The sequence below is a fragment of the Dendrobates tinctorius genome, unplaced genomic scaffold, assembly GCF_039654945.1.
Source record: "Dendrobates tinctorius isolate UK_male_01 unplaced genomic scaffold, ASM3965494v1 ptg000138l, whole genome shotgun sequence".
Classification (NCBI taxonomy): domain Eukaryota; kingdom Metazoa; phylum Chordata; class Amphibia; order Anura; family Dendrobatidae; genus Dendrobates; species Dendrobates tinctorius.
Window position 1 is genome coordinate 8,734,991 of NW_027361806.1, and position 26,117 is coordinate 8,761,107.

Genomic DNA, 26,117 nt, shown 5'->3' on the forward strand with positions numbered 1-26,117 from the left:
GGGGCTCTCCAAAGGCAACATGACACCCGCAGACCATTCCATCAAAGTCTGCATTCCAAAACGTCACTACTTCCCTTCCGAGCCCCGACGTGTGCCCATACAGTAGTTTTCTCCCACATATGGGGTATCAGCATACTCAGGACAAATTGGACAACAACTTTTGGGGTCCAATTTCTCCTGGTACCCTTGGGAAAATAAAAAAATGGTGACTAAAAGATCATGTTTGTGGAAAAAATATGAATTTTTTATTTTCACGCCCGGGCGTTGTAAACTTCTGTGAAGCACTGGGGGGGTCAAAGTGCTCACCACACATCTAGATAAGTTCCTTAGGGGGTCTAGTTTCCAAAATGGTGTCATTTGTGGGGGGTTTCCACTGTTTTGGTACATCAGGAGTTTTCCAAACGCGACATGGTGTCCGATCTCAATTCCAGCCAAAAACGTCAAATGGCGCTGCTTCCCTTCCGAGCTCTGCCATGCGCCCAAATAGTGGTTTACCCCCACATGTGGGGTATCAGCGTACTCAGGACAAATTGCACAATAACTTTTAGGGTCCTGTTACCCTTGGAAAAATAAGAATTGAGGGTGAAAAGATCATTTTTGTTGAAAAAATATGATTTTTTAATTGTATGGCTTTATGTTATAAACTTCTGTGAAGCCCATGGGGGTTCAAAGTTCTCACCACACATCTAGATAAGTTCCTTAGGGGGTCTAGTTTCCAAAATGGTGTCATTTGTGGGGGGTTTCCACTGTTTTGATACATCAGGGGTTTTCCAAACGCGACATGGTGTCCGATCTCAATTCCAGCCAAAAATGTCAAATGGCGCTGCTTCCCTTCCGAGCTCTGCCATGCGCCCAAATAGTGGTTTACCCCCACATGTGGGGTATCAGCGTACTCAGGACAAATTGCACAATAACTTTTAGGGTCCTGTTACCCTTGGGAAAATAAAAATTGGGGTGAAAAGATCATTTTTGTGGAAAAAATATGATTTTTTAATTGTACCGCTGTACGTTATAAACTTCTGTAAAGCCCTTGTGGGTTCAAAGTTCTCACCACATATCTAGATAAGTTCCTTGGGGGGTCTAGTTTCCAAAATGGGGTCACTTGTAGGGGGTTTCCACTGTTTAGGTACATCAGGGACTCTCCAAACGTGACATGGCGTCCAATCTGAATTCCAGCCAATTTTGCATTGAAAAAGTCAAACGGCGCTCCTTCCATTCTGAGCTCTGCCATACGCCGAAACAGTCGTTCCCCCCCACATATCAGGTATCTGCGTACTCAGGACAAATTGCACAATAACTTTTGCAGTTCAATTTCTCCTGTTACCCTTGGTAAAATAAAAAAAATTGAACCTGAAGTATTTTTTTTATGAAAAAAAGTTAGATGTTCATTTTTTTTTAAATATTCAAAAAAATTCCTGTGACGCACCTAAAGGGTTAATAAACTTCTTGAATGTGGTTTTGAGCACCTTAAGGGGTGCAGTTTTTAGAATGGTGTCACTTTTGTGTATTTTCTATCATATAGACCCCTCAAAGTGGCTTCAAATGTGATGTGGTCCTAAAAATAAAATGGTGTTGTAAAAATGAGAAATCGCTGGTCAACTTTTAACCCTTATAACTTCCTAACAAAAAAAAATTTTGGTTCCAAAATTGTGCTGATGTAAAGTAAACATGTGGGAAATGTTAGTTATCCAGTTTTTTGTGTGCCGTATCTCTGTGATTTAAGGGCATAAAAATTCAAAGTTGGAAAATTGCAAAATTTTCAAAATTTTCGCCAAATTTCCGTTTTTCTCACAAATAAACGCAAGTTATTTGAATGAAATTTTACCACTAACATGAAGTACAATATGTCACGAGAAAACAATGTCAGAATCACCGGGATCCATGGAAGCGTTCCAGAGTTATTACCTCATAAAGTGACAGTGGTCAGAATTGTAAAAATTGGCCCGGTCATGAACGTGCAAACCACCCTTGGGGGTGAAGGGGTTAAAGGGGAACTCCGTGCTCATTTCCTCCTTTATGGATACATTGACAGGGTTAGTTTGTAGCAAGAAGAAAAAGTATACATGGCATTTGACATTCACTAAACTTATACATCATCAGCACCGACCGGATATACAAGGTGGCAGAATTTCTGAACACTCTTCATTTTGGAAACAAGTAGACAGGTGACCAGAACGCTGCAATATTGGTATTGTCAATCTTCTTTAGGAGGGCACTGTAGCCTAGAAGGCCACTGCCATCTCCTGGACGAGAGTGGGAATTACAATGTGTCTGTCTTCGCTCATGTACATGACTGTATTTACCTCCTCCCCTGATTGTTTCCTATTTCATCCTCATTAGAGATCCATTGAAGGCAATGGTCATAATGATGACTTCTCTGCCCAACAGCAACTTTACAGGCTTGCTGTTCGTGTGTCTAATTAATCACAAGTCACAAAAACTTTGGTATCCTTTGGCAGAGCCGTGTTCTTGTTAAATATCAAACATAGCTTTGGAGGGGGATTGTGGATAGTTTAAAAGTATAATAGATGGCAGTGACAGTGAGTCATGTGGGGTCATTTCTAGAAGTCAGGACCTCATAATGTTCACCTTTAGGGAGTTTAAGGGTCCTCTCTACTATAATGGGCCACTTGTTTTGACACAATTGGACTATACATGTCTTATGTGAATACTCATTGACACTAATAAGTTCTGCATTATACTTAATTTTTAGGAGGTAATTTGCCATCACTGCCATCATCTGTGCTCCACATGAACACGTTCTGAAATCAAGGCAGCAAACAGACTGGTGAAAAGTCACTTTAATGCAATGTTTTAATAGGAATAAAGACAAATCCCCTAATAAAGAGATTTGCTAAATTTCATAATTTTCCACACAGGAAAAATTATGAAAAAAAAATTGAAAGTTTAGTTACCCTTTATGGAATTATCGCCATTTATTAAACCCACGGTAAAAATTCATACTTAAAGGGAACCTGTGATATAAAATAATGCTATTACCCTGAAGATATGGAGGTAATCTGAAGGTTAATGGTGGTCTAACACCGTACAGCGGCTGCACTGAGAGCCTCACTGCCGGGAGGAAATTAACTTTATTACCCCCGGCAGGCTCGCTCTTTCAGTTACGAGGGTGGGGTCTGACTTTATTACCCCCGGCAGGCTGCTCTTTCAGTCACGAGGGTGAGGTCTGACTTTATTACCCCCGGCAGGCTCGCTCTTTCAGTTACGAGGGTGGGGTCTGACTTTATTACCCCCGGCAGGCTCGCTCTTCCAGTCACGAGGGTGGTGTCTGACTTTATAACCCCCGGCAGGCTGCTCTTTCAGTCACAAGGGTGTTGCCTGACTTTATTACCCTAGGCAGGCTTGCTCTTCCAGTCACGAGGGTGGGGTCTGACTTTATTACCCCCGGCAGGCTGTTCTTTGAGTCATGAGTGTGGTGCCTGACTTTATTACCTCCAGCAGGCTGCTCTTTCAGTCACAAGGGTGGTGTCTGACTTTATTACCTCCGGCAGGCTGCTCTTTGAGTCATGATGGTGGTGCCTGACTTTATTACCTCCAGCAGGCTGCTCTTTCAGTCACAAGGGTGGTATCTGACTTTATTACCTCCGGCAGGCTGTTCTTTCAGTCATGAGGATGGCGCCTGACTTTATTACCTCCGGCAGGCTGTTCTTTGAGTCATGAGGGTGGTGCCTGACTTTATTACCCCTGGCAGGCTGCTCTTTCAGTCATGAGGGTGGTGCCTGACTTTATTACCTCCGGCAGGCTGTTCTTTCACGGTTTCAGTCACTACTCTATTTATAGTGAGAGGCGATTGTAACTATGCCCCCAGCACTGACTGACAGGCAGCCCTAATGCTGAGCCAGCTGTCAGTCAGTGTCGCAGTGCCGTTACAGTCACTGCTCACTATGCACAGAGCAGTGACTGAAACTGTGCCAACGCCACCTCTATGACTGAAAGAGCGAGACTGCTGGGGGAATAAAGTTCATTTCCTCCCGGCAGCGGGGCTCTCAGTGTGACGGCTGCACGGTGTCAAAATGCTTTTAACCTGCAAATTAACCCCATATCTACAGGTTAATAGTGTTATTTTACATGACAGGTTCCCTTTAATCTACTGGACCACCTGGCTCCATGGACTAAATTTAATAGATCCAACTATTAGCGTCTCTTAAACTTTTAAACCCCAAGTGAAGGAGTTGGAGGGTTTCATTTATTATCATATTATCAGCCATGATTCATCCGCTCTTGCTTTTTTATGAGTGGAATATATTTATTGTGCTACTTTTTCTGTGTTGAAGATTCTCAGTAGGAAATACTTAATAACATTTACATAATTGATAATAATAACAACCCTACAGTATGTTACATGGTTACAGTCTGCAAAACTATACCTCTCAGCATGCCCTAACAAGCAAATGTCATACTGAGATTTGTAGTTTAGCCTCTGCTCTCCCCCATCGTTTTTATAGAGGTGTTTTTTTGGTGAGTTCTGAGGATACATATACTGTAAAAAAAAAACTGTGGACAATTGTTACATTTCTGTACAATGTATCCAAGATTGACACAATCTTCTCCCACAATCACCAAGACAATGATGTTCCTTATATTTACAAAACATTTTGTGCCAAGGTCCTCGTCACCCCATGCTCCAGCCTACGGGCAGGTAAGTCTGATTGGTGAGGTCACATGGCATCTGATCATTGGCCCCAAGTCCCAGAGGCTCCAGGTTTGGCCATTGCTCCTTATTCTGGTAGCTCGGTGGGGCAAGCTGAACATAATCCCGAGATACTGGCTGACTTTCACTGGTTAGTGTCAGTTCGCAGAGGATTTCCAGACAGGAGGATTGTGCTGCTTCCTCCAGAGGCTTCTCATACATAGCAGAATCAGGCTGGAAGAGGAGACAACATGGTTATAGATTAGACCTGATGGAGAAATGTCTTCAGGTGCATCTCCAACGTCCAAAAAAGTAAGCTCAATAATTGGTGCTCCTGCCTTGGGTTTCTGTCTACCATAATCCGCCATACTAGCAGCTGTGGGGGTAGCTTCTCAGTCGCCCAGTCACTCAAAATAGTGGCTTGAGTGGAGAATGAGGGGTCTTAATGGAAAAATTAAATGCGACTTGACAAAACTGCACATCCTGGTGCCTCAATCCACACAAACGTTCTCCATGAAATTGGAAAGAAGAGAAATCAGAAATGGGCCCCCTCTGGTCAGTGCCCTATAAGAGCATCATGGATTAGTGTCCCCCACGCGCCCCGCTCAGTCTCCATCCTTTTCCATGGCAGTCAATATAGTAGTGAGGGAGGAAGCACCTAATTTCTCCTTCTGCTTGGATATTTGTAGAAATCAACATTTATGCAGCTAGGGACAGAGATGCAGAAATTGAAAGATGTCACATAGACATATCTCCTGTAGAAGCAGAAATGACAATCATAATATTTCACAGGTTTCCCAGCAACAACTGAATAGTTTTACCATATGTTTCAGAAGAATCTGGGACTTTAATAATTTTTTTTTTTTGGGGGGGTTGGGGGTAGGTAGGAAAATATGGATCTTGGTTCAATGTGATGACTTGTATTTCTTATTAGCCGTTACCTGATACTGTTTCTGGATCTCAGCTAGAAATGTGTCCAGCACGCGGTGCAAATTCGGTAAAGGGGGCCACAGCTTGTCTTTTAGCTTCCTAAAGAAAAAATATCACATAAACATGATACAGGTATAATACTAATGATATACTTTTATATACTACTATATATCAATTTTATTCAGCCAGAACTATATCTAAGCTTTACATCATCCAGGGCAAAGACTTATCCAGCTGGCATAGCCTTGTATTTAGACAGAGTGGCTAGTTGGCGCTTCCCTATTAGCCAGACCCCCAGATGTCACAATATAATATATAGGTTTTTGTACTGTGTCAGCCAGTTGAAAAAAGATTGATCGTTCTCAGTGGAAGAAACAAAATAATGATATTGTAGTTCTGATACCTATTAATGACTTACAAAAAGTACAAAAGGTAATGTCTCACCCCTTATCTAAGGCCTCTTTCACACTTCAGTCTCTTGACGTCAGTGAAAATCCGTCAAAGTGTAGAGAAAAACGGATCCGTTGAGGATTGCAGAAAAACTGATACACTGAATCCGTTTTTTTGATGGATCCATCAAAGCTGCAGCTTTTGGAATTTAAAGGAACAGGATTCGAGAGAGAGAGATTGATTCTGTGCCAGAACGGCTTTCGGGGTTAAATTAAATGAATGGAAATGCATCCAAGCATGCTCAGTTTAAAAAAACGGATTCCGTCACTGGATTCCATTCTGTGACAGACTGGGACTGATCCACCACCCATAGACGTCCATTCTAGCAGACGACGGATGGCGATGGATCCATAAACCCCGTCTTTTCGACGCAGACAAAAAACGTTATTATGTCGGTTGTATCCAGACGACGGACGATGAAATTGCGACGGATCCGTCAACTGATGGATGAAACAGACAGCCATCCGTCGCTAATGCAAGTCTATGAGAAAAAAAAAACAGATTCCACCAAAAAAAAAAAACAAATCCGTTTTTTTTTTCTAAAAACGGCGGATTTCAAATGACGTCAAAAGACTGAAGTGTGAAAGAGGCCTTAGCTAATGAAATATTCATTCTGAGCTCAGTTTGTTTTGTAAATGTTTACTTATTACCTCAATTCTCTACTCTTTTTGTATACCGTATATACTTGTGTTGCTTCAGATACTTTTTGATACCATGCCTGAAGAAGAGACCCAAGTAGTCTCGAAAGCTTGCTTTGTGACATCACTTATTTTATGCTTGTTAGCCATTAAAAGGTATCATAACAAGATTATTACTTTGTTTCTCCCACTCAGAACAATCAATATATTAAAAAGAATAAACAAACAACATGGGAGGAGATAAAAGTATCCAGGGAACACCCACTGAGAACTGAACCTACACAAGCAGAAACGTCAATAAAACAGAAACAAGCCAACAATATGGAGGAGTCTGAACCCCTCCATGTATACAGATATATAGTATCAATAGGACGAACGCCGGGCATGTAGGATGTGAGTCGTGTAACACTTTTACTTGCCTGTAAAATAAAGGGAAGATGCAAGGAAGACAAAATCCTGCAGCCAAGAGAATCAGAAGAGACACGATGATCACGGGAGTCACCCAGACTGCAAAAGAGGAACATGCAATAATATATACTCTATTACTTCCTGAGTATTGACCATAAAAAAAAAAAACATGTTTTATTATATAGCTCTGTTTCTGAGAAAGCTGAGTGACAACCATTATGGCTGTCAGATTTACACATTATGAGGATGAGAGATGACTGTTAACTCTTTTAAAACCTGTAATTCAGGCCATATTGTTTAATGCTCAAGTCTTCTGGGTATATAAAAATAATCATATATACAAATAATATGGGTCGCCCTCCCAGGGCTGTGGGGTACTCGGTACCGGGCCGGTGTCAGGGGGATGTGTCACAGCGGCGGTGACCCGGTCCGTGGCCCTGGGCGCCCAAGTAATAGGGTGGTTTGTAGTAGTTAATGGAATAATAGTTTGTGACGCCACCTGTGGTCTTCGGCAAGTGAGATGTGAAGCTGACGCTGCATGCAGATCCTCTGGGGCTGGTGGTGTGTTGCAGCCTAGATAGTGTAGCTCCCCACAGGTGGAGCTGTAGCCCCAGGGCAGTGTAGATGTGGTTGGCAATGGATGTAGCAGTGCCGACAGGGTAGGAAGCAGACAAGACACAGCGGGGTGCAATTTCTGTACCTTTACTTGATAACTGCAGTCCAGGGTCCTGATTACAGATGGTATTGGAGCAGGCTAGCCTGGAAGCAACTCAGGGATTCTCTCTCACAGACGGGCTGTGCAGTCTCCTTCCTAGCGCCTTGTGGTGTGAAGCACTCCCGTACTTAGTTACTCTAGAGTTCCTCCTGTCAGATGTTCTCAGGAACCTTACTTGCACGGCAGACAGCTGTAGCCTATCTCGAGGGCTCCTCTGTTCTGAGTCCTGGCTCTCTATCCAAGCTGCTGTTGTGCCTCAAGTCTTAGATGGGAGTAGGGCATTTACAGCCGACTACCCTTCTGGTATCTGTTGCAGGACCTTTAGTATCCGTACAACCATGGAGACCAGGCTCCTGCTCATGCGCTCTCAAGCTGAGGGAGCTCTCCTTCCTAGCTCAACCTCCAGCTTCTCTCTCCACGTCTGCACACTTCACCCTCCGCAGACTAACTGACCACTCCTTCCTCTTGGCCCTCAGAGAGCACTCCTCCCCTTAATCCTGGTTCAGAGTTCCACCTGCTGGTCTGGAGTGGAACTGTGTTGCATGTATGGATAGACTGCGAGAGAGACCCATCATTGCCTCCAAGCCTGGCATTACCCTCCCCTGGAGGAAGGCAAAGCCACTGTGGCGACCATACTCCTGGGGGGCGCCACAAATATATAAGATGTAAGAATATCTGAACTAAAGGAAATATATTGACTTGGAATGGGATTGATTTTAGGGGCTGTTCCCATTCAATTCTTTGTCAGGAAAGGGAACTGGTGCGTTCCCTTTTTTTTGGCATCAATTGGAATTCCGGAAGCTAAATTGTCACTGATCAGACATTTATGGCCACATCTAATTAAAGCCCTATAATGGTATTTACACAAAATATGTGTCCTTCTTGAGTCTCATAAAAAGGGAAGAGCCTACAACTGTCCTGTAACATTTCCTCACCAGAGCCTGAAGAAGATTTGGTGGTGATTCTTGTGGACCACTCGCTCCAGAACCCCAGGATTTCCTCCTGATTAGGACTTGCTCTGATTTGCAGAGTGTAGCTTGTATCAGAGACCATGGAGATCTCTTTGTTGTGAACACCGGCCGGGACCTGCAGCGTCTGAGATAAAATGCACAATGAGGACAGATTCGCACCGTAGCTCCACAGATGGGTGTAACCTGGAGCGTCTTGTGCTCAGTAGAAAAATCTACAACAGACCCCCAGCTATCATGTGCAACATCTACTTATATCGTGATGTTCAGAGCGCTGCACTTCCCTACAGTCTCATCACCAATACGGTAAAATCATCATTTTGTTTCTCATTGATAGCAAAAACTTGACACATAACCAAAAGCCATTGTCCTTCTTGGACATTAGTCTTTCCCATCTCCTTACTTGTCCCCAGATTATCTCTGCACCCCTCTGCTGTGTCCCCGAATCATATACTTTTACCGTCCAGGATTTCTCATTGTCAGTTGAAAAGCGGATTTGATAGACGAGATATTTTCTGAGTCCTGGCATTGGACTCGACCAGTTGAGAGCTAGTTTGTTCCCAGGCAGACGAAGGACGTGTAGATCCGGGGCTGGCGGGAGAACTGTGTTCAGGGAGAATTAATTACATTTTTATTAGAATATATATATGGTGCAAAGAAATTACAAGAAAAAAAAAACAGATCCTCAGGGTTGGGACTAGTGCTCACATCTGGAGTTCCGGGTTGTGCCCTCCTCCTCGGTCCCTGAATCTCATTTGGCAACGCTGAGCATATATCATATTTCTCTACATGCGATGTCCATGTATGTGAAGTTGTGCCCCTCTCTGCCCTTTAATTGTACCCTTCTCCTCAACAGCTCCCAGGGCGACTGACTACTTTGCCTTTTCTCCATCCCAGCATCAGATTTTCTTTCAGAGCTCTGGCAGATGCTGTCTGCTGGGAAACCCATAATCAGAGAGTAATTGTCAGGATCCAAATTATTTTTGTTGGGGGGTTGGGGCTCATTCCTTGTTGTCTCTGGCTACAATTCATCAATATGAGAGCCATTTGCCACCACACACATTAGCCATTATGTTGGGGGTTGGTAGCCATGTCTTCAGACGCGCTTACCCACATGGTTCAGCATAAAGGGTTTCTTATAATACAAGCCCCACTTCCCATCCAGTAATCTTGCATTCAGTTTTACAAACACGGTGCTGTCGTTCCTTGCTGAGAACACACAGGGACATTCCTTCAGATGTTGCAAGGTCTTGCAGAGCTGCCATGGGGATGTGCTAGGTACAGAAGAGAACGTCTGAGAGTAAGGGACAGAGCATTCAGGACACCCATGGAAGACAAAGACGAGCACATGTGGTGGATCGCGGGTCATTGTTGTGCTACATAATAGTACGATGCACCTTCAAAGATATCACCCACCATCATGTAATCAGACCATCGCCAATGGTAAGAGGCGCCACATATGGCGCTCATTCTTAACGGTATCTGTAGGACAATGTAGGAGTCATTCTTGAAAATCTTACACGTGAGACAAGCAGAAGAATAAACTTGGTACATGCCTAAGACCCCTAAATATAAGGCGGCAACTCCACTATGGACCCACCAGCCCCTGCGTTCCAGTGGGACGAGTGGCAGATCACTAAAGAGTGCAGCGCAGTGTAGATAACAACCCTATGATACCCCTAGAGAATGCCCATCTTAGTGAACTACATCACCCAACATCTCAATTGGCATCGTAGACTCTCATCCCCACTTCCGGAAGAAGCCACATGATACCATGTGCTAATATCATAGCATTGTGGGGTCTCCTCAGACCCCCTGATAATTACCTGTCTTCTGCATATCTATAGTGCACTTGCAGGAATTGGGAATCCACAATCCTTTCATCCCATTTACAGCAGATGTGAGACAGGTCCGAGGTGAAGCACTGGAACTTGATGGTTTCTGGGAAATGCAAAATAATTCCAGATTAGTTTCACTAAATTAGAATTAGTTTACCAAAAAGCTATGGGCTACTAACAATATATATTTATTAGAAAAATCAGAGATCAGAGCTGCAGTGTACAGCATGGTTTCTTTGGCTGAACTCAAAATCCTATCCAATCCAGATACAACTTGGAATTAGCTCATGTATTATTTTGACGTGGCCAATGCTAGAATCTTGGACAGTCTCAGTTGCTCTTCTGCGCACATCCTCATGGTTCTTTCACTCAAGTGAGCATACATGTGAAAGAGAAGAGGAATAGATGGATATCCACAGTCCTGCTACAAGGATTCACAACGCAGTGAAAGTGGGAGCTGTTTGATGGACTCTTCACAGTGATGAGCTTTTCTAACTACTTTGTGAGGTCAAAGGGAATCTGGCAGCAGGTTTTGCCTTGTAATCTGAGAGCAGCATGATGAGAGTCAGAGCCCCTGATTCCAGCAATATGTCACTTACTAGACTGTGTTATGCTGTTTGAATACAATCAGTGTTTTATCAGCAGGAGATTATCACTACAGGACTAGGGGTCTCGTGCCTCCTGGTCCAGCCACACCACCACCACTGATTAGCAGCAATCAGTGGCGGATTAAGTGGACTATGGGCCCGGGGCTGTTCATAAAACCTGGGCCCCTGTACCCCCCTTCCCACCTGAGCGCTGCGGTCCCCGTGCGGGAATTGACAGCCGTACGGACTGCAGCACTTGGTTTGCTGCGGGTCCATACGGAAAACCCGCCACCATTCCACCACGTGTGGACATGGCCTAAAAAGACGTTGCACATAAGCTGTAGGCCTACGGCCAATACGCACAAAATCACGCTCCATCACCCCATCATTGCCTGCTCCATCACCCCATCACTGCCTGCTCCATCACCCCATAATTGCCTGCTCCATCACCCCCATCACTCCCATCATTGCCTGCTCCATCACCCCATCACTGCCTGCTCCATCACCCCCATCATTGTCTGCTCCATCACCCCATCATTGCCTGCTCCATCACCCCATCACTGCCTGCTCCATCAACCCCATCATTGTCTGCTCCATCACCCCATCACTGCCTGCTCCATCACCCCATCACTCCCCTCATTGCCTGCTCCATCACCCCATCACTGCCTGCTCCATCACCCCCATCATTGCCTGCTCCATCACCCCATCATTGCCTGCTCCATCACCCCATCACTGCCTGCTCCATCACCCCATCACTGCCTGCTCCATCACCCCCATCACTCCCATCATTGCCTGCTCCATCACCCCATCACTGCCTGCTCCATCACCCCCATCATTGTCTGCTCCATCACCCCATCACTGCCTGCTCCATCACCCCATCACTCCCCTCATTGCCTGCTCCATCACCCCATCACTGCCTGCTCCATCACCCCCATCATTGCCTGCTCCATCACCCCATCATTGCCTGCTCCATCACCCCATCACTGCCTGCTCCATCACCCCATCACTGCCTGCTCCATCACCCCCATCACTCCCATCATTGCCTGCTCCATCACCCCATCACTGCCTGCTCCATCACCCCCATCATTGTCTGCTCCATCACCCCATCATTGCCTGCTCCATCACCCCATCACTCCCCTCATTGCCTGCTCCATCACCCCATCACTGCCTGCTCCATCACCCCCATCATTGCCTGCTCCATCACCCCATCATTGTCTGCTCCTTCACCCCATCACTGCCTTCTAGACCATCACTCCCATCATTGCCTGCTCCATCATACACACAGACATACACACACACACACAGACATACATACATACACACAAGACACCACCTCTCTCCTCTCACCTGTCCGCAGCATCACCCGAGCTTCCTCCCTCACACAGCAGCGGCCGCTGAATGATGACGTCATTCAGCGGCGCTGAAACAGGAAGCGCGGCCTCCGGGCAGGAAGCAGGACGGACCCTTGCCGCTCCGCTCCTGCTATTCACTCTTGCAGGCAGCGGAGCTGCCGTGATCGCATCGCTCCCTGCCCGCCGCTGCACTGCACTGCAGGGTGGAATTGCTGCTGCCGCGCCGCCCCCACACACATGCCGCCTGGGGCGGACCGCCCCCCCCACCACGCTACGCCAGTGCCCTGGGCCCCCAAAAAACCTTGGGCCCGGGGCGACCGCCCCATCCGCCCCTATTAAGATCCGCCATTGGCATGCAATCTCTAAATATACAGTGTTCACAGAATGTTGTCAATCAGTGGTTTTGGCAGGGTTATACACAGCTCGGAATTCAGAGAACTGGTAGATGTGCAGCAGAGAAAACTGTGATTCTGACACAACTGCTGCACCCAGTAAACTGAGTGACATCACTGGAATCAGGTTCTCTGTCACTACATCATGCTGCTCTCAGATTCCTTTTTAAAAAAAATGGGATTTTGGCTTCCTGACTCTGTAAACTTGCCATTTTGTTAGTTAGGGACCATCAGCAGCAGCTCTACAGTGTGGGGATCCCATCAAACCGCATCAGATATCTCAGCCTTCTTGACCTCTGTTATTGTGAAGAATGACAAACACATCTTGTATCCATCTACCTGCAGACCTCAGACTGGTGAATGTGACAGCCTCTGACCATGGACCCCATATGGTTGGCTTCTCCCATTTCAATGATGTGCGGACTCGGACTTGGTACAGAAGACCGGGCTTCAGTGGAGGGAGCAGAACTTCTTTCACCTCTATAATTATCGTCGGATGTTTAGAAGTCGTTGAGTTCAGCAATCTGGCGAGAGGGGTCTCTGCAGGTGTAGGAGTAGGGTCACCCATCTGGTGACGGTCCTCAGTAGACATAAACTGGACCTCATATTTGAAATTGAAACTCATATCCAGTTCCGGAGGTTTCCACGAGACCCGGAATCGTTCAGGACCTTGTTCCCACACTACCTTTATGTCATGGGGAGGCGGTAACATAACTGAAAGAGAAAACCCAGGGAAATGATGGAGAAGAACAACTGGTCTCCCCGCTTCACCCCGGCTGTCAGGAGAGCAGAGCGATGGATAAGGAAAGAAAGAAGCCACATGAGAGCTAACATGGCAAACTAAGAAATCAGCTGCTGCTTGTCCCTGAACCTGAAGACAGGAAATTAGGAAGAGGAAGCAAGAGACTCCAGAGACTGCAAAGGATACAAATGGCACTTAGTGACTGCTTAGGTTGAAGAGACTACACACACCGACTGCACAGGAGGAAGAGACTGCACACAGCGACTGCACAGGAGGAAGAGACTGCGCACAGCGACTGCACAGGAGGAAGAGACTGCACACAGCGACTGCACAGGAGGAAGAGACTGCACACAGCGACTGCACAGGAGGAAGAGACTCCACACAGCGACTGCACAGGAGGAAGAGACTGCACACAGCGACTGCACAGGAGGAAGAGACTCCACACAGTGACTGCACAGGAGGAAGAGACTGCACACACCATCTGCACAGGAGGAAGAGACTGCACACAGTGACTGCACAGGAGGAAGAGACTGCACACAGTGACTGCACAGGAGGAAGAGACTGCACACAGCGACTGCACAGGAGGAAGAGACTGCACACAGCGACTGCACAGGAGGAAGAGACTACACACACCATCTGCATAGGAGGAAGAGACTCCACACAGCGACTGCACAGGAGGAAGAGACTCCACACAGCGACTGCACAGGAGGAAGAGACTGCACACTAACTGCATAGGAGGAAGAGACTGCACACACCATCTGCATAGGAGGAAGAGACTGCACACAGTGACTGCACAGGAGGAAGAGACTGCACACACCATCTGCATAGGAGGAAGAGACTGCACACAGTGACTGCACAGGAGGAAGAGACTGCACACAGTGACTGCACAGGAGGAAGAGACTGCACACAGCGACTGCACAGGAGGAAGAGACTGCACACAGCAATTGCACAGGAGGAAGAGACTGCACACAGCGACTGCACAGGAGGAAGAGACTGCACACTAACTGCATAGGAGGAAGAGACTGCACACACCATCTGCATAGGAGGAAGAGACTGCACACAGTGACTGCACAGGAGGAAGAGACTGCACACACCATCTGCATAGGAGGAAGAGACTGCACACAGTGACTGCACAGGAGGAAGAGACTGCACACAGTGACTGCACAGGAGGAAGAGACTGCACACAGCGACTGCACAGGAGGAAGAGACTGCACACAGCAATTGCACAGGAGGAAGAGACTGCACACAGCAACTGCACAGGAGGAAGAGACTGCACACACCATCTGCATAGGAGGAAGAGACTACACACAGCAACTGCACAGGAGGAAGAGACTGCACACACCATCTGCATAGGAGGAAGAGACTGCACACAGTGACTGCACAGGAGGAAGAGACTGCACACAGTGACTGCACAGGAGGAAGAGACTGCACACAGCGACTGCACAGGAGGAAGAGACTGCACACAGCAATTGCACAGGAGGAAGAGACTGCACACAGCAATTGCACAGGAGGAAGAGACTGCACACAGCAATTGCACAGGAGGAAGAGACTGCACACACCAACTGCACAGGAGGAAGAGACTGCACACTAACTGCACAGGAGGAAGAGACTGCACACAGCGACTGCACAGGAGGAAGAGACTGCACACTAACTGCATAGGAGGAAGAGACTGCACACTAACTGCACAGGAGGAAGAGACTGCACACAGCAATTGCACAGGAGGAAGAGACTGCATACAGTGACTGCACAGGAGGAAGAGACTGCACACACCAACTGCACAGGAGGAAGAGACTGCACAGGAGGAAGAGACTGCACACAGCAACTGCACAGGAGGAGGAGACTGCACACTAACTGCATAGGAGGAAGAGACTGCACACTAACTGCACAGGAGGAAGAGACTGCACACAGCGACTGCACAGGAGGAGGAGACTACACACACCGACTGCATAGGAGGAAGAGACTGCACACAGTGACTGCACAGGAGGAAGAGACTGCACACAGTGACTGCACAGGAGGAAGAGACTGCACACAGTGACTGCACAGGAGGAAGAGACTGCACACAGTGACTGCACAGGAGGAAGAGACTGCACACAGTGACTGCACAGGAGGAAGAGACTGCACACAGTGACTGCACCGGAGGAAGAGACTCCACACAGCGACTGCACAGGAGGAAGAGACTCCACACACCGACTGCACAGGAGGAAGAGACTGCACACACCGACTGCACAGGAGGAAGAGACTGCACACAGCGACTGTACAGGAGGAGGAGACTGCACACAACAACTGCATTTGAGGAAGAGACTGTACAGCGGGAGAGACTGCTTAGGCTGTGTGCACACGCTGCGGATTAGGTGCGGATTCATCCGCACGGATTTTGTAAAATCCGCAGGTGAAACCGCAGGTCAAAAGACCTGCGGATTGCTCTGCGGTTTTGCCCTGCGGTTTTTCATCTCCTCAATGGAGGAGATGGCAAACCGCAGGAGAATCCGCAGAAAGAATTGACATGTCAATTCTTTCTGCGGATTGAAAACCGCAGATAATCCGCGCGGAAAATTCCGCACCGTCTGCACTGCGGTTTTTGATTCCCATAGGGAATCATGGTACTGTACACCGCAGCAAAAACTGCAGCGTGTGCACACAGCCTTATAGTGACTGGTTTTATGTATAGAAGAGAAGATGGATTTTTAATTGTAAGCTTTATTCCCACAATGAGCTTTTTGGAGAGTTTGTGATGTTGCAGATTATATTATATTAAGTAAGGTAGGTTACTTGCATTTAAAAAAAAAAAATCATTGTGGGAACGTAGCCTTAGTGTGCAGCACGTTGAAAAGATTACCCGCCACCCTGCAGTGGCCAGTTACCTAGGTAAGGCGCTTGCTCATCTCGCTCTGACGGTGGCTGGATCACTGGCTCTGACCAGCTTCTGCCCCTTGTGCTTCATCCATACTACAGAGACAGACACCTTTGCTAACAGCATGGTCCGAACTAACTATCAGTATTCAAGTACACCCATTCCTGGCCCAATTAATATTGGCACTTCCAAAATTTCTAATAAATTTACAAAGATAGGGAAGCTGAAGCCACTTCAAATCAAACACATCTTTATTGGTATACAAAGACAATCATTTGTCTATTAAAAGACAAATAGGAAATAAATGCAGAGAAAACTACACTCACTGGTAATACCGCAACTGTGGCACCCCAGGAGTCCGGTTGCCACAGTGACATTGCCTACCTCCCATGGGGTGATGACATGCCTGGAAGCAAAGAGGAGTTCCCTGGTCATGTAACTAAAACACACAACACTTTTCCTACTCCAGACCAGAAGGGGGAGCTCTAAACCCTGTTTTGGGGGAGCTTCCCAGAAGGTTCTGGGCTGGACTCTGCAGGAGGGGTTAGGGAGTCTGCGTCTGGGAGTGAGAGAAGCAGGAGTAGCTGCTCCCCAGACCAGGGCAGAGAACAAGACAGAGGAAAAGAAGTGAAGGAAGCCTGGGCAGTGGAGCTGTAAGGAAGCTCACCCCAGGTCTGAGCACTTGCTACTGGATACCGGAGTCCGTGGCTGTCTGGGAACGACAGGCCCAGTAGCCGAATCTGGAGGGCAGGAGACTGCAGGTCTCCTGGTCCCACTAAAACCCCGAAGGCACAGTAGCATACGAGAGCCTGGAGCCACCGCAGAGAAGTGACACCTGTAAAAGGCTCAAGCTGCCTGCCATACCGTAGAGGACTGAGCATAGCCTCGAGCTGCAGAAACCTCAGAAACTAGCGCAGGAAGGAGGCCTCCAACACCACTTGGCTCACGGGACTCTGATCTGCTTTCAGGCTGCCAGAACTCCAATTCCATCTGTACCAGTGCTCCGGTCTGCACCACAAGCCTTCAGTAAAGGAAACAGCAATCCGTGTGTCTGCAGTTAATGACCGTATACACAGTCCTGCACCTCCATTATCCCCATCCTTCATCTAACAACTGCCCTGGGGACTAGCTCCACCTGTGGGGGGGCTGAACCAACTCTGCTGCATCGCCATCATCCCCAGCGGTCTGAACGGCAGCGTCGGCCTACACCTATTTTTCCAAACACCACAAGTGGCGTCACGAGCATATCCCCACATAAACTTTATTCCTCCTAAAATCTTATTTCACTGGACACTAGGGCCACGTACCGGGTCCCCGCTACTGTGACACTTCCCCTTTAAGTACTGACTAGGTACCGATTATCCCACGGCCCTAGGGGCGCTACACAACCTTACCCAAGGGAGAGACTGAGCCAGTACACAAGATATAGAGGCTAACCATTAATGTATATCCAAGACCAGTACAAATCCAAGTAATCCTAAACAAACTATGGGAATATCAATTGTACAAATGGAAAATCTTCCAATAAAGATGTGTTTGGCTCGCAGTGGCTTCAGCTTCCATCTTTGTAGGTTTATAATGTCAATATTTAAGACTGCAGTGCCACCAGCAACCATGATGTCACGAGCGGTGCACTACAGAAGAAAAGGCGCTGAGACAACCCCTGTAAATATTTAATTTCCAATTAAAAGTAATCTTCACCTATTCAAATGAGAGGTGATCTCTGGCTCTGGGGGGTCCACCTGCTGACCCCCAGTAGGGTCTCTAATGTGTCCCATTGGGAGAGAACACTGCCTCACACTTCATCCAGTCTTCATGGGATGTCAGTAACAACAAGCTCTGTACATGGATCTCTCTAGCAGTCCGAAAGTGAATAAATGGAAAGTCCTCATCCACGGCCGTTGCTCCAACAGTGCAATTCAGAGCTGTGTGGATTCCAGCTGTCGGACCCCCCACCGTCTGCAAGTGATCACTTATCCAAGGAATAGGTGATACGTTTTCATGTTGGGAATAACCCTTGGCATCCAGCCCTGAGCTACTCTTACATGAGGTTTTGTGTGATTCTCCAATACTCCCTTTTATGGCAGTCTGCACCCTGCACCCTTTGGCAGAGTACAGACTGCTGTAATAAGATATCGTGCCAAAGTATCTCCAGGAAAAGTCCTTCGTTCTCACCATAAGGCTCCAGTTCTAGTTTGCGGCTGCGCAGCGTCCGGTTCGTCATTTTGTCTCTCACACTCACATGAAGGTAATTGAACAGGATAACTTCATCGTGTTGGCAGACGTAGAGCGTGCGGCTGCCGGTCTGCACCCAGATGTCACATTCCACCTCCGATTCCCTGAGAGGAAGGAAATCAAGTCTGATCCATCAGAGAACGGTCCAATGGTTCTTGCCTCTGATATTTATTTGGTTGCTGCTCACATACAGAAGACCTGCACAGACCTAATTCTTCCCACAGCACATGGTTTGTTACAGTAGCATCGAGTCTAGAGAATCAGAGCTCTCATCTCTCCTGTCCTAAAAGTTGGTTACAATGTATGACTGCAGGTAAGGCCTGTTTCACACATCCGTAGTCGGCGGTCAGCTGAAATCTGCCAAAGGGGGGGAAAAAACTGATCCGTCCCCGTTTAGCGAAGTACGGATGACCGCGGACTACGGATCCGTGGAATAAGGAAAGCGGCTTTAATTAAAGTGACAGCGGCCTCTGTAAAGTACGAGATGGGATGGAGCGGTCGAAGGCACGCGGGATGGATGAGCTTGCACGATGGATGAGATCGTGCGAGAAAGGCGCGCGTGATGGAGGAGATCGTTGGCGCGGGATGGATGAGATTGCGTGAGGAATGCGCGCACGATGGAGGAGATCGTGGGCGCGCGATGGAAGAAATCGCGCGAGGAAGGCGTGCAGGATGGAGGAGATCACGCGCGATGGAGGAGATCGGCTGATACGGGTAGAGGACGCGGAGAGAGAGACATGAATTTAGGGTTAAATCACCATCAAATGTCAAGAATGCGGATCCGGCCAGGGAAAAAATGTTGCATTGTCCGTCCAGGCTTGTGAGCGGACGCCAAAATTTTGGCGGATCCGCAAAAAAACTGATACAACGGAAGACCATCAGTCAAGATCCGCCGATAATGCAAGTCAATGGGGAAAAAAACGGATCCGCCAAGAAAAATGGCGGATCCGTTTTTTTTGCAAATCGGGGGATCTTGACGGATGGTGACAAACGGATGTGTGAAACAGGCCTAACATGGATCGGCCTGAATTCCAGTCTCTTCAGCTCATAGAGGATTGTCTAGGCTGGATACAATTGTAACAAACCACAAACTGGGGGGGAAATTGCCAGCAGGAGTTTTTCAGACTTTGAGTGCAAAGGAGAAGCTTTCTGGTGATTTACAGGCAGCAGCGATCTTGAAAATGAGAAGAATTGACATAAAATATATATTAGCAAGGCATAGAAATATGACTAAAGGCAACAAGAGGGTGCAGGAGGACATGGGAATGGGCAGCAGAGGAGAGGATGTGCACAAATTAGTGACTGGGTGGATGAAAGACTCTAAGGGGTAACATGTCTCCTTGTGGAGAGCAACATAACTGGCCTAGCATGCCGACATGAGGAGGCTTATAAGCCATGCGGTGCTCTTCTGGGAAATTAAATATGCAAATTGCTTTTGAAAAGAGGAAGAGGACTTGAACTCTAGTGCCACCTATTGGGAGTAGCAATCCTAAAAGTCAATGTTGATTTACTTCCAATAGGTGGCATTAGAATTCAAGTCCTCTTCCTCTCCGAAGAGGCATTTTCCATGTTAAAAGACTCCACCTGAATTACCATTCCCGGGCACGTACTTGCCGTAGGCGTAATAGAAGCCATAAGAGATGTCCTCCCTTCCTGCCCATTCCTTGGTCCGCACCTCCTCAGCTTCCCAGTAACAGATAACTGTCTCCAAGTTTCTAGAGAAGCAATGAGGGACATCGTGGTCTCCGGATAAGAGGAGGAGGTCTGGAAAACATGTCATATACATTCATATGTACAGTGATAGGACGGACGGCAGGGGCCTCTGTGCAAGAAAAGTATGTGATCCCTTGTTCAATAGGGGACAGTGTGTTCACAATTCTTTCGATTTACTGCATTGCATTGTTCATCTTTAGGTTCTGGTCCTAATTCTGTTACTACAGTTCAGTTTACTATCAGCATTATAGGGTCCTAATACTGACCTGTTAATTATGCCCTTGACTTAATGTGAACCTGCCATGCCCGATAATGCTATTAATCTGCAGATATGAAAGTGCGGCAACCGGGAGATAATTGCTCAGGGCATGATTGCAAGCTAGCCGCTCCTGGGAGAAAATGTACTTTTTTCCTTTCTCCCAATCCTGGGCAACTTCCTGGTATATATGTAATGTAATACAGGATGAAACTCAGGATCAGTAACGTATGTACACAGTGACTGCACTAGCAGAATAGTGAGTGCAGCTCTGGAGTATAATACAGGATGAAACTCAGGATCAGTAATGTATGTACACAGTGACTGCACTAGCAGAATAGTGAGTGCAGCTCTGGAGTATAATACAGGATGTAACTCAGGATCAGTAATGTAATGTATGTACACAGTGACTGCACCAGCAGAATAGTGAGTGCAGCTCTGGGGTATAATACAGGATGTAACTCAGGATCAGTAATGTAATGTATGTACACAGTGACTGCACCAGCAGAATAGTGAGTGCAGCTCTGGAGTATAATACAGGATGTAACTCAGGATCATTAATGTATGTACACAGTGACTGCACCAGCAGAATAGTGAGTGCAGCTCTGGGGTATAATACAGGATGTAACTCAGGATCAGTAATGTATGTACACAGTGACTGCACTAGCAGAATAGTGAGTGCATCTCTGTAGTATAATACAGGATGTAACTCAGGATCAGTAATGTAATGTATGTACAGTGACTGCACCAGCAGAATAGTGAGTGCAGCTCTGGTGTATAATACAGGATGTAACTCAGGATCAGTAATGTAATGTATGTACACAGTGACTGCACCAGCAGAATAGTGAGTGCAGCTCTGGAGTATAATACAGGATGTAACTCAGGATCAGTAATGTAATGTATATACACAGTGACTGCACCAGCAGAATAGTGAGTGCAGCTCTGGAGTATAATACAGGATGTAACTCAGGATCAGTAATGTAATGTATATACACAGTGACTGCACCAGCAGAATAGTGAGTGCAGCTCTGGAGTATAATACAGGATGTAACTCAGGATCAGTAATGTAATGTATGTACACAGTGACTGCACCAGCAGAATAGTGAGTGCAGCTCTGGAGTATAATGCAGTATGTAACTCAGGATCAGTAATGTAATGTATGTACACAGTGACTGCACCAGCAGAATAGTGAGTGCAGCTCTGGAGTATAATACAGGATGTAACTCAGGATCAGTACAGGATTAGTAATGTAATGTATGTACACAGTGACTGCACCAGCAGAATAGTGAGTGCAGCTCTGGGGTATAATACAGGATGTAACTCAGGATCAGTAATGTAATTTATGTACACAGTGACTGCACCAGCAGAATAGTGAGTGCATTTTAATGATAACTGAACCTTATTTCACACCGGTACATGTATCAGTTCAGAATCATCAGCATGGAGACAAGAGGTGGAGAGCTTTGTGCTTCAGCTGTGTGCTGCTCACAGCCTGGTACATTGTCACAAGCCCATCTGCTGTGACAGATTTCGGCTGATGACTAGTGTTCGCCACTCGAATGTAAATGTTTCAGTTCACTGATAGCAAGCAGGAATTCTAAATAGTATGAGAACCAGAACAAGCTGAGCTCGAAAACTTACCTTCTTCTGTAACTTTGGATTTCACGACAGAGCAGAGCAGAGTGAGCAAAGTGCTCAAGGTGACGGATAGACGTCTTCTCATGTCTTTAGATGTGTACTGGTCCCAGAAGCTGACACTTAGAATAATGTGATGGTGGTATAAGTGCTGTCTTACCCAATGTGATAGCTTCTAGCTTACGGAAGCCCCTTGCAGGGTGCCCCATGAGCCATCAGTGTGTGGTAAACCCTGTGACAGTGACATGGTGGCGGCCGTCGGTGCATCCTGTTGGTGGCTGGTGCAGGAGGGTAAAGCCCGAGCAGCAGGAACCAGAGAAGGAAATAGGAGAGAAGATAAGAGACTACAAGAACGGCACACGTTTTATGACTGTGAGGCTAGGTGGACACGACCCTAACATTGGCTCGTACTCTTACCAATGGTATTCTATGGTGCTGCGCAAATGTCCAATTTTTTTCCTTGGACAGAGACTATCCAAGGAAAAAAATTCAATTTCCACGCACTGACACAATGGAGAAGATGGAGACTTTTTTTTTCTCCATCTTCTCCTCATCTGAGAGAATCGAATTTAACTATGATCAGAGTGTCGTTTGCATAATCAACCCGATAACCTCAGATGAGAGAATCTACAACCGTCTACACCTGCCCTAATGACCCACTGGTGTGGAACTACAGCTCCCAGCATGTCAGCTATTGGGGAATGAGGGAAGTAGTAGTTCTGCAACAGTTAGAGAAACGCTGTTTGGAAATGGTGTGAAATCAATGAATAATTGGCAGTGAATGCTGGGAGTTATAGTTCCAAACCTTCTTGAAAACTGCCAGGTGCAGATCACAGTATTTGGTTGTGCCATTATTCGATCATTAAAGGGAATTTGTCACCAATTTTTTGCCACCGAACCTAAGAGAAGCAAAAACACCATCTCCCATTGGTTGCAGTTGCTCATCAGATCATTAAGGAAGGTGAAGAGTTCTTAGAGCAGAATTATCTCTTCATGTTACAGAAAGAGAAGAAATTCGAAGTGCACCTGAAGAAACAGAGGAATGGAGACATGTGACCCAGAGAAGCAGGAGGATCGGGAGGCAGTCAGCACCCATACTGCTCAGGAACCAGTACCAGGCTCTCACGCAGGAAAACGATGAAGAAATACATCAGGATAAGACTTTGCCCACAAACAGCAACCTTGTACGCCTTCAGAGTCCTCCTGGATGGAGAAAGAAAAACGTTGTGAAGAAGAAACGGAGAGTGGTGGTCATGGGGGATTCCCTGTTGAGAGGAACAGAGGCCGCTATCTGCAGACCGGATATAACTTCAAGAGAAATGTGCTGTCTTCCAGGTGCAAAAATTAAAGATGTGTCTGACAGGATATCAGGACTCCAGACCTACAGATGACTACCCATTCCTGCTACTACATGTGGGGACAAATGACACCGCAAGAAACGACCTGGAAACCATCTGCAGAGACTTTGAAGACTTAGGCAATAAAGTGAAAGAACTGGGAGCGCAGGTGGTCTTCTCTTCCATCCTCCCAGTGGATGGCCATGGAACAAGGAGGTGGAATAAGATTCTGCAGGTGAACAACTGGCTACGTCGATGGTGCCGTCAGCAACGATTTGGATTTATGGATCACGGATTGAATTACCTTTACGATGGACTACTTGCTAGAGATGGGGTGCACCTTACAAAGACTGAAAAACATGTATTTGGAAGTCGCCTTGCTACACTTGTAAGGAGAGCTTTAAACTAGAACAACATGGGAAGGGAAGCAAAAGACCAGAAAAAGCCATACACCTGACAAATGCTATTGAGAACTCTGCTATTAGAAGTGGAAAGGAAGAACAAAGACGAAAGAATCTAATTAATAAAAATATTGGAGAAAGAGAAACCAATCACAAACTAAAATGTTTCTATACTAATGCACAAAGCATGGGCAACAAACAAGGAGAATTGGAACTACTAACACAGGAAAAGAAATATGATGTCATTGGAATCACTGAAACTTGGTGGGATGATACACATGATTGGAATACAAGACTAGAAGGATGCAACTTATTTGCAAGAAACAGACTTGATAAACGAGGAGGGGGTGTCGCATTGTATGTTAGAAACGCGTATATCTGCACAGAGATTGAAGCTTCAGAGACTAGGAGTTCTGTGGAAACTGTTTGGGTAAGAATACAAGGACAGAACAATGGAAAGGACACCATTGTAGGCATTTACTACAGGCCACCTGTGCAAGCCGAAGATATAGATGAACTCTTTATGCATCAATTGGCCAAGTTGTCCAAAAAATATGACATAGTTGTCATGGGAGATTTCAACTATCCAGACATTTGTTGGGAATCTCTCTCAGGCAAAACTAACAGGTCAAGGAAATTCTTATCCTCTCTTGCTGACAACTTTATCTTCCAAAAGGTAGGGGAGAAAACAAGGGGAACTGCTACCTTGGATCTAATCCTTATAAACAGGGAGGAAATGGTTGAGGAGGTAAAAGTGGCTGGGACCCTAGGAGGTAGCGACCATGCTATTTTAGAATTTTGGATAACTAGAGGAGGAAGACCTGTGAAGACTCAGACGTCAAGGTTAGATTTCAGAAAGGCATATTTTAAGGGATTCAGAAAGAGAATTGGAGGGATCCAATGGCTGGATATCCTTAAAGACAAAAATGTCCAGGAAGGATGGGAAATTTTGAAAAATGAAATTCTCAACGCACAATTGTTAACAATTCCGAAAAGAGGGAAGAATAGGAAGCATTTAAGGAAGCCAGGATGGATGAACACAGAACTTAAGCACATACCAAAAAGGAAGAAAAAAATGTTTATAAAATGGAAAGAGGGAGGCATATCTAAAGAAGAATATAATGCTGTCTGCAGAACCTGCAGGGCACAAATCAGATTACTAAAGCTGACAATGAATTGAGGTTTGCAAGAGATGTTAAAAGCAATAATAAAGGATTTTGGGGATATGTCAAAAGTAAAAGAAAAGTCAAAGATGCTATAGGATTTTTACAGGATGAAAATGATGAAATGGTAAGACAGGATGTTGAGAAGGCCGAACTTTTAAATTCCTATTTTGCATCTGTTTTCTCTCAGAAAGGAAATGTGACATCAACTGTTCTTCACTGTCCTATTAAGGGAATAGAAGAATCCAGGATATCTATAAACAGAAATATAGTGAGGAAACACTTAGCTAACATAAATGAATTCAAGTCTCCAGGTCCAGATGAATTACACCCCAGAGTACTGAAGGAGATAGCAGAAGAAATTTTTGAACCCCTCTCCATAATCTTTGAAAATTCTTGGAGAACAGGAGAAGTCCCAGAAGACTGGAGAAGAGCAAATGTTGTTCCTATCTTCAAAAAGGGGAAGAAGGTGGACCCAGGCAACTATAGGCCGGTGAGTCTGACTTCTATACCAGGAAAGATCTTTGAGCAAATTATTAAACAACATGTATGTCAGTAGCTGGATAAGAATGAAGTGATTAAACAGAGTCAGCATGGGTTTGTAACTAATAAGTCATGTCAGACTAACTTAATTTCCTTCTATGACGGAATCACTGATTGGGTGGATCAAGGAAATGCTGTAGATATAGTATATCTTGACTTCAGAAAAGCATTTGACAAAGTATCTCATACAATCCTTATTGAAAAAATGACTAAGTATGGAATGGACAAGGCAACTGTTAGGTGGATTCATAACTGGCTTAGTGATCGGACCCAAAGAGTGGTCGTAAATGGCTGCACATCCAGCTGGAAGAA

The 26,117-nt window shown here is 46.0% G+C and overlaps 1 protein-coding gene across 4 annotated transcripts; it reads right to left on the reverse strand.

Annotated features, from left to right (window-relative positions):
• Positions 1-2,785: 2,785 nt before the first annotated feature.
• On the reverse strand, positions 2,786-22,545 carry MPL (MPL proto-oncogene, thrombopoietin receptor). Of its 4 annotated transcripts, XM_073544529.1 has the most exons (11): positions 22,368-22,545; positions 20,368-20,521; positions 18,698-18,882; positions 13,269-13,643; positions 10,587-10,701; positions 9,871-10,034; positions 9,221-9,363; positions 8,728-8,887; positions 7,085-7,176; positions 5,593-5,676; positions 2,786-4,885 (listed from the first exon to the last, which is right to left on the reverse strand). In XM_073544529.1, the coding sequence occupies exons 1-11, from the start codon at positions 22,447-22,449 to the stop codon at positions 4,634-4,636; spliced, it is 1,806 nt and encodes a 601-aa protein (XP_073400630.1). In that variant the 5' UTR covers positions 22,450-22,545; the 3' UTR covers positions 2,786-4,633. The 4 variants fall into 4 exon arrangements, with proteins under 4 accessions (XP_073400630.1, XP_073400629.1, XP_073400627.1 ...); XM_073544528.1 differs by lacking the exons at positions 18,698-18,882; positions 20,368-20,521; positions 22,368-22,545 and adding an exon at positions 14,305-14,414 and having other exon boundaries at positions 5,593-5,680; positions 7,089-7,176; positions 8,728-8,878; XM_073544526.1 differs by lacking the exons at positions 18,698-18,882; positions 20,368-20,521; positions 22,368-22,545 and adding an exon at positions 14,305-14,414 and having other exon boundaries at positions 5,593-5,680; positions 7,089-7,176.
• Between the last annotated feature and the right edge of the window lie 3,572 nt (positions 22,546-26,117).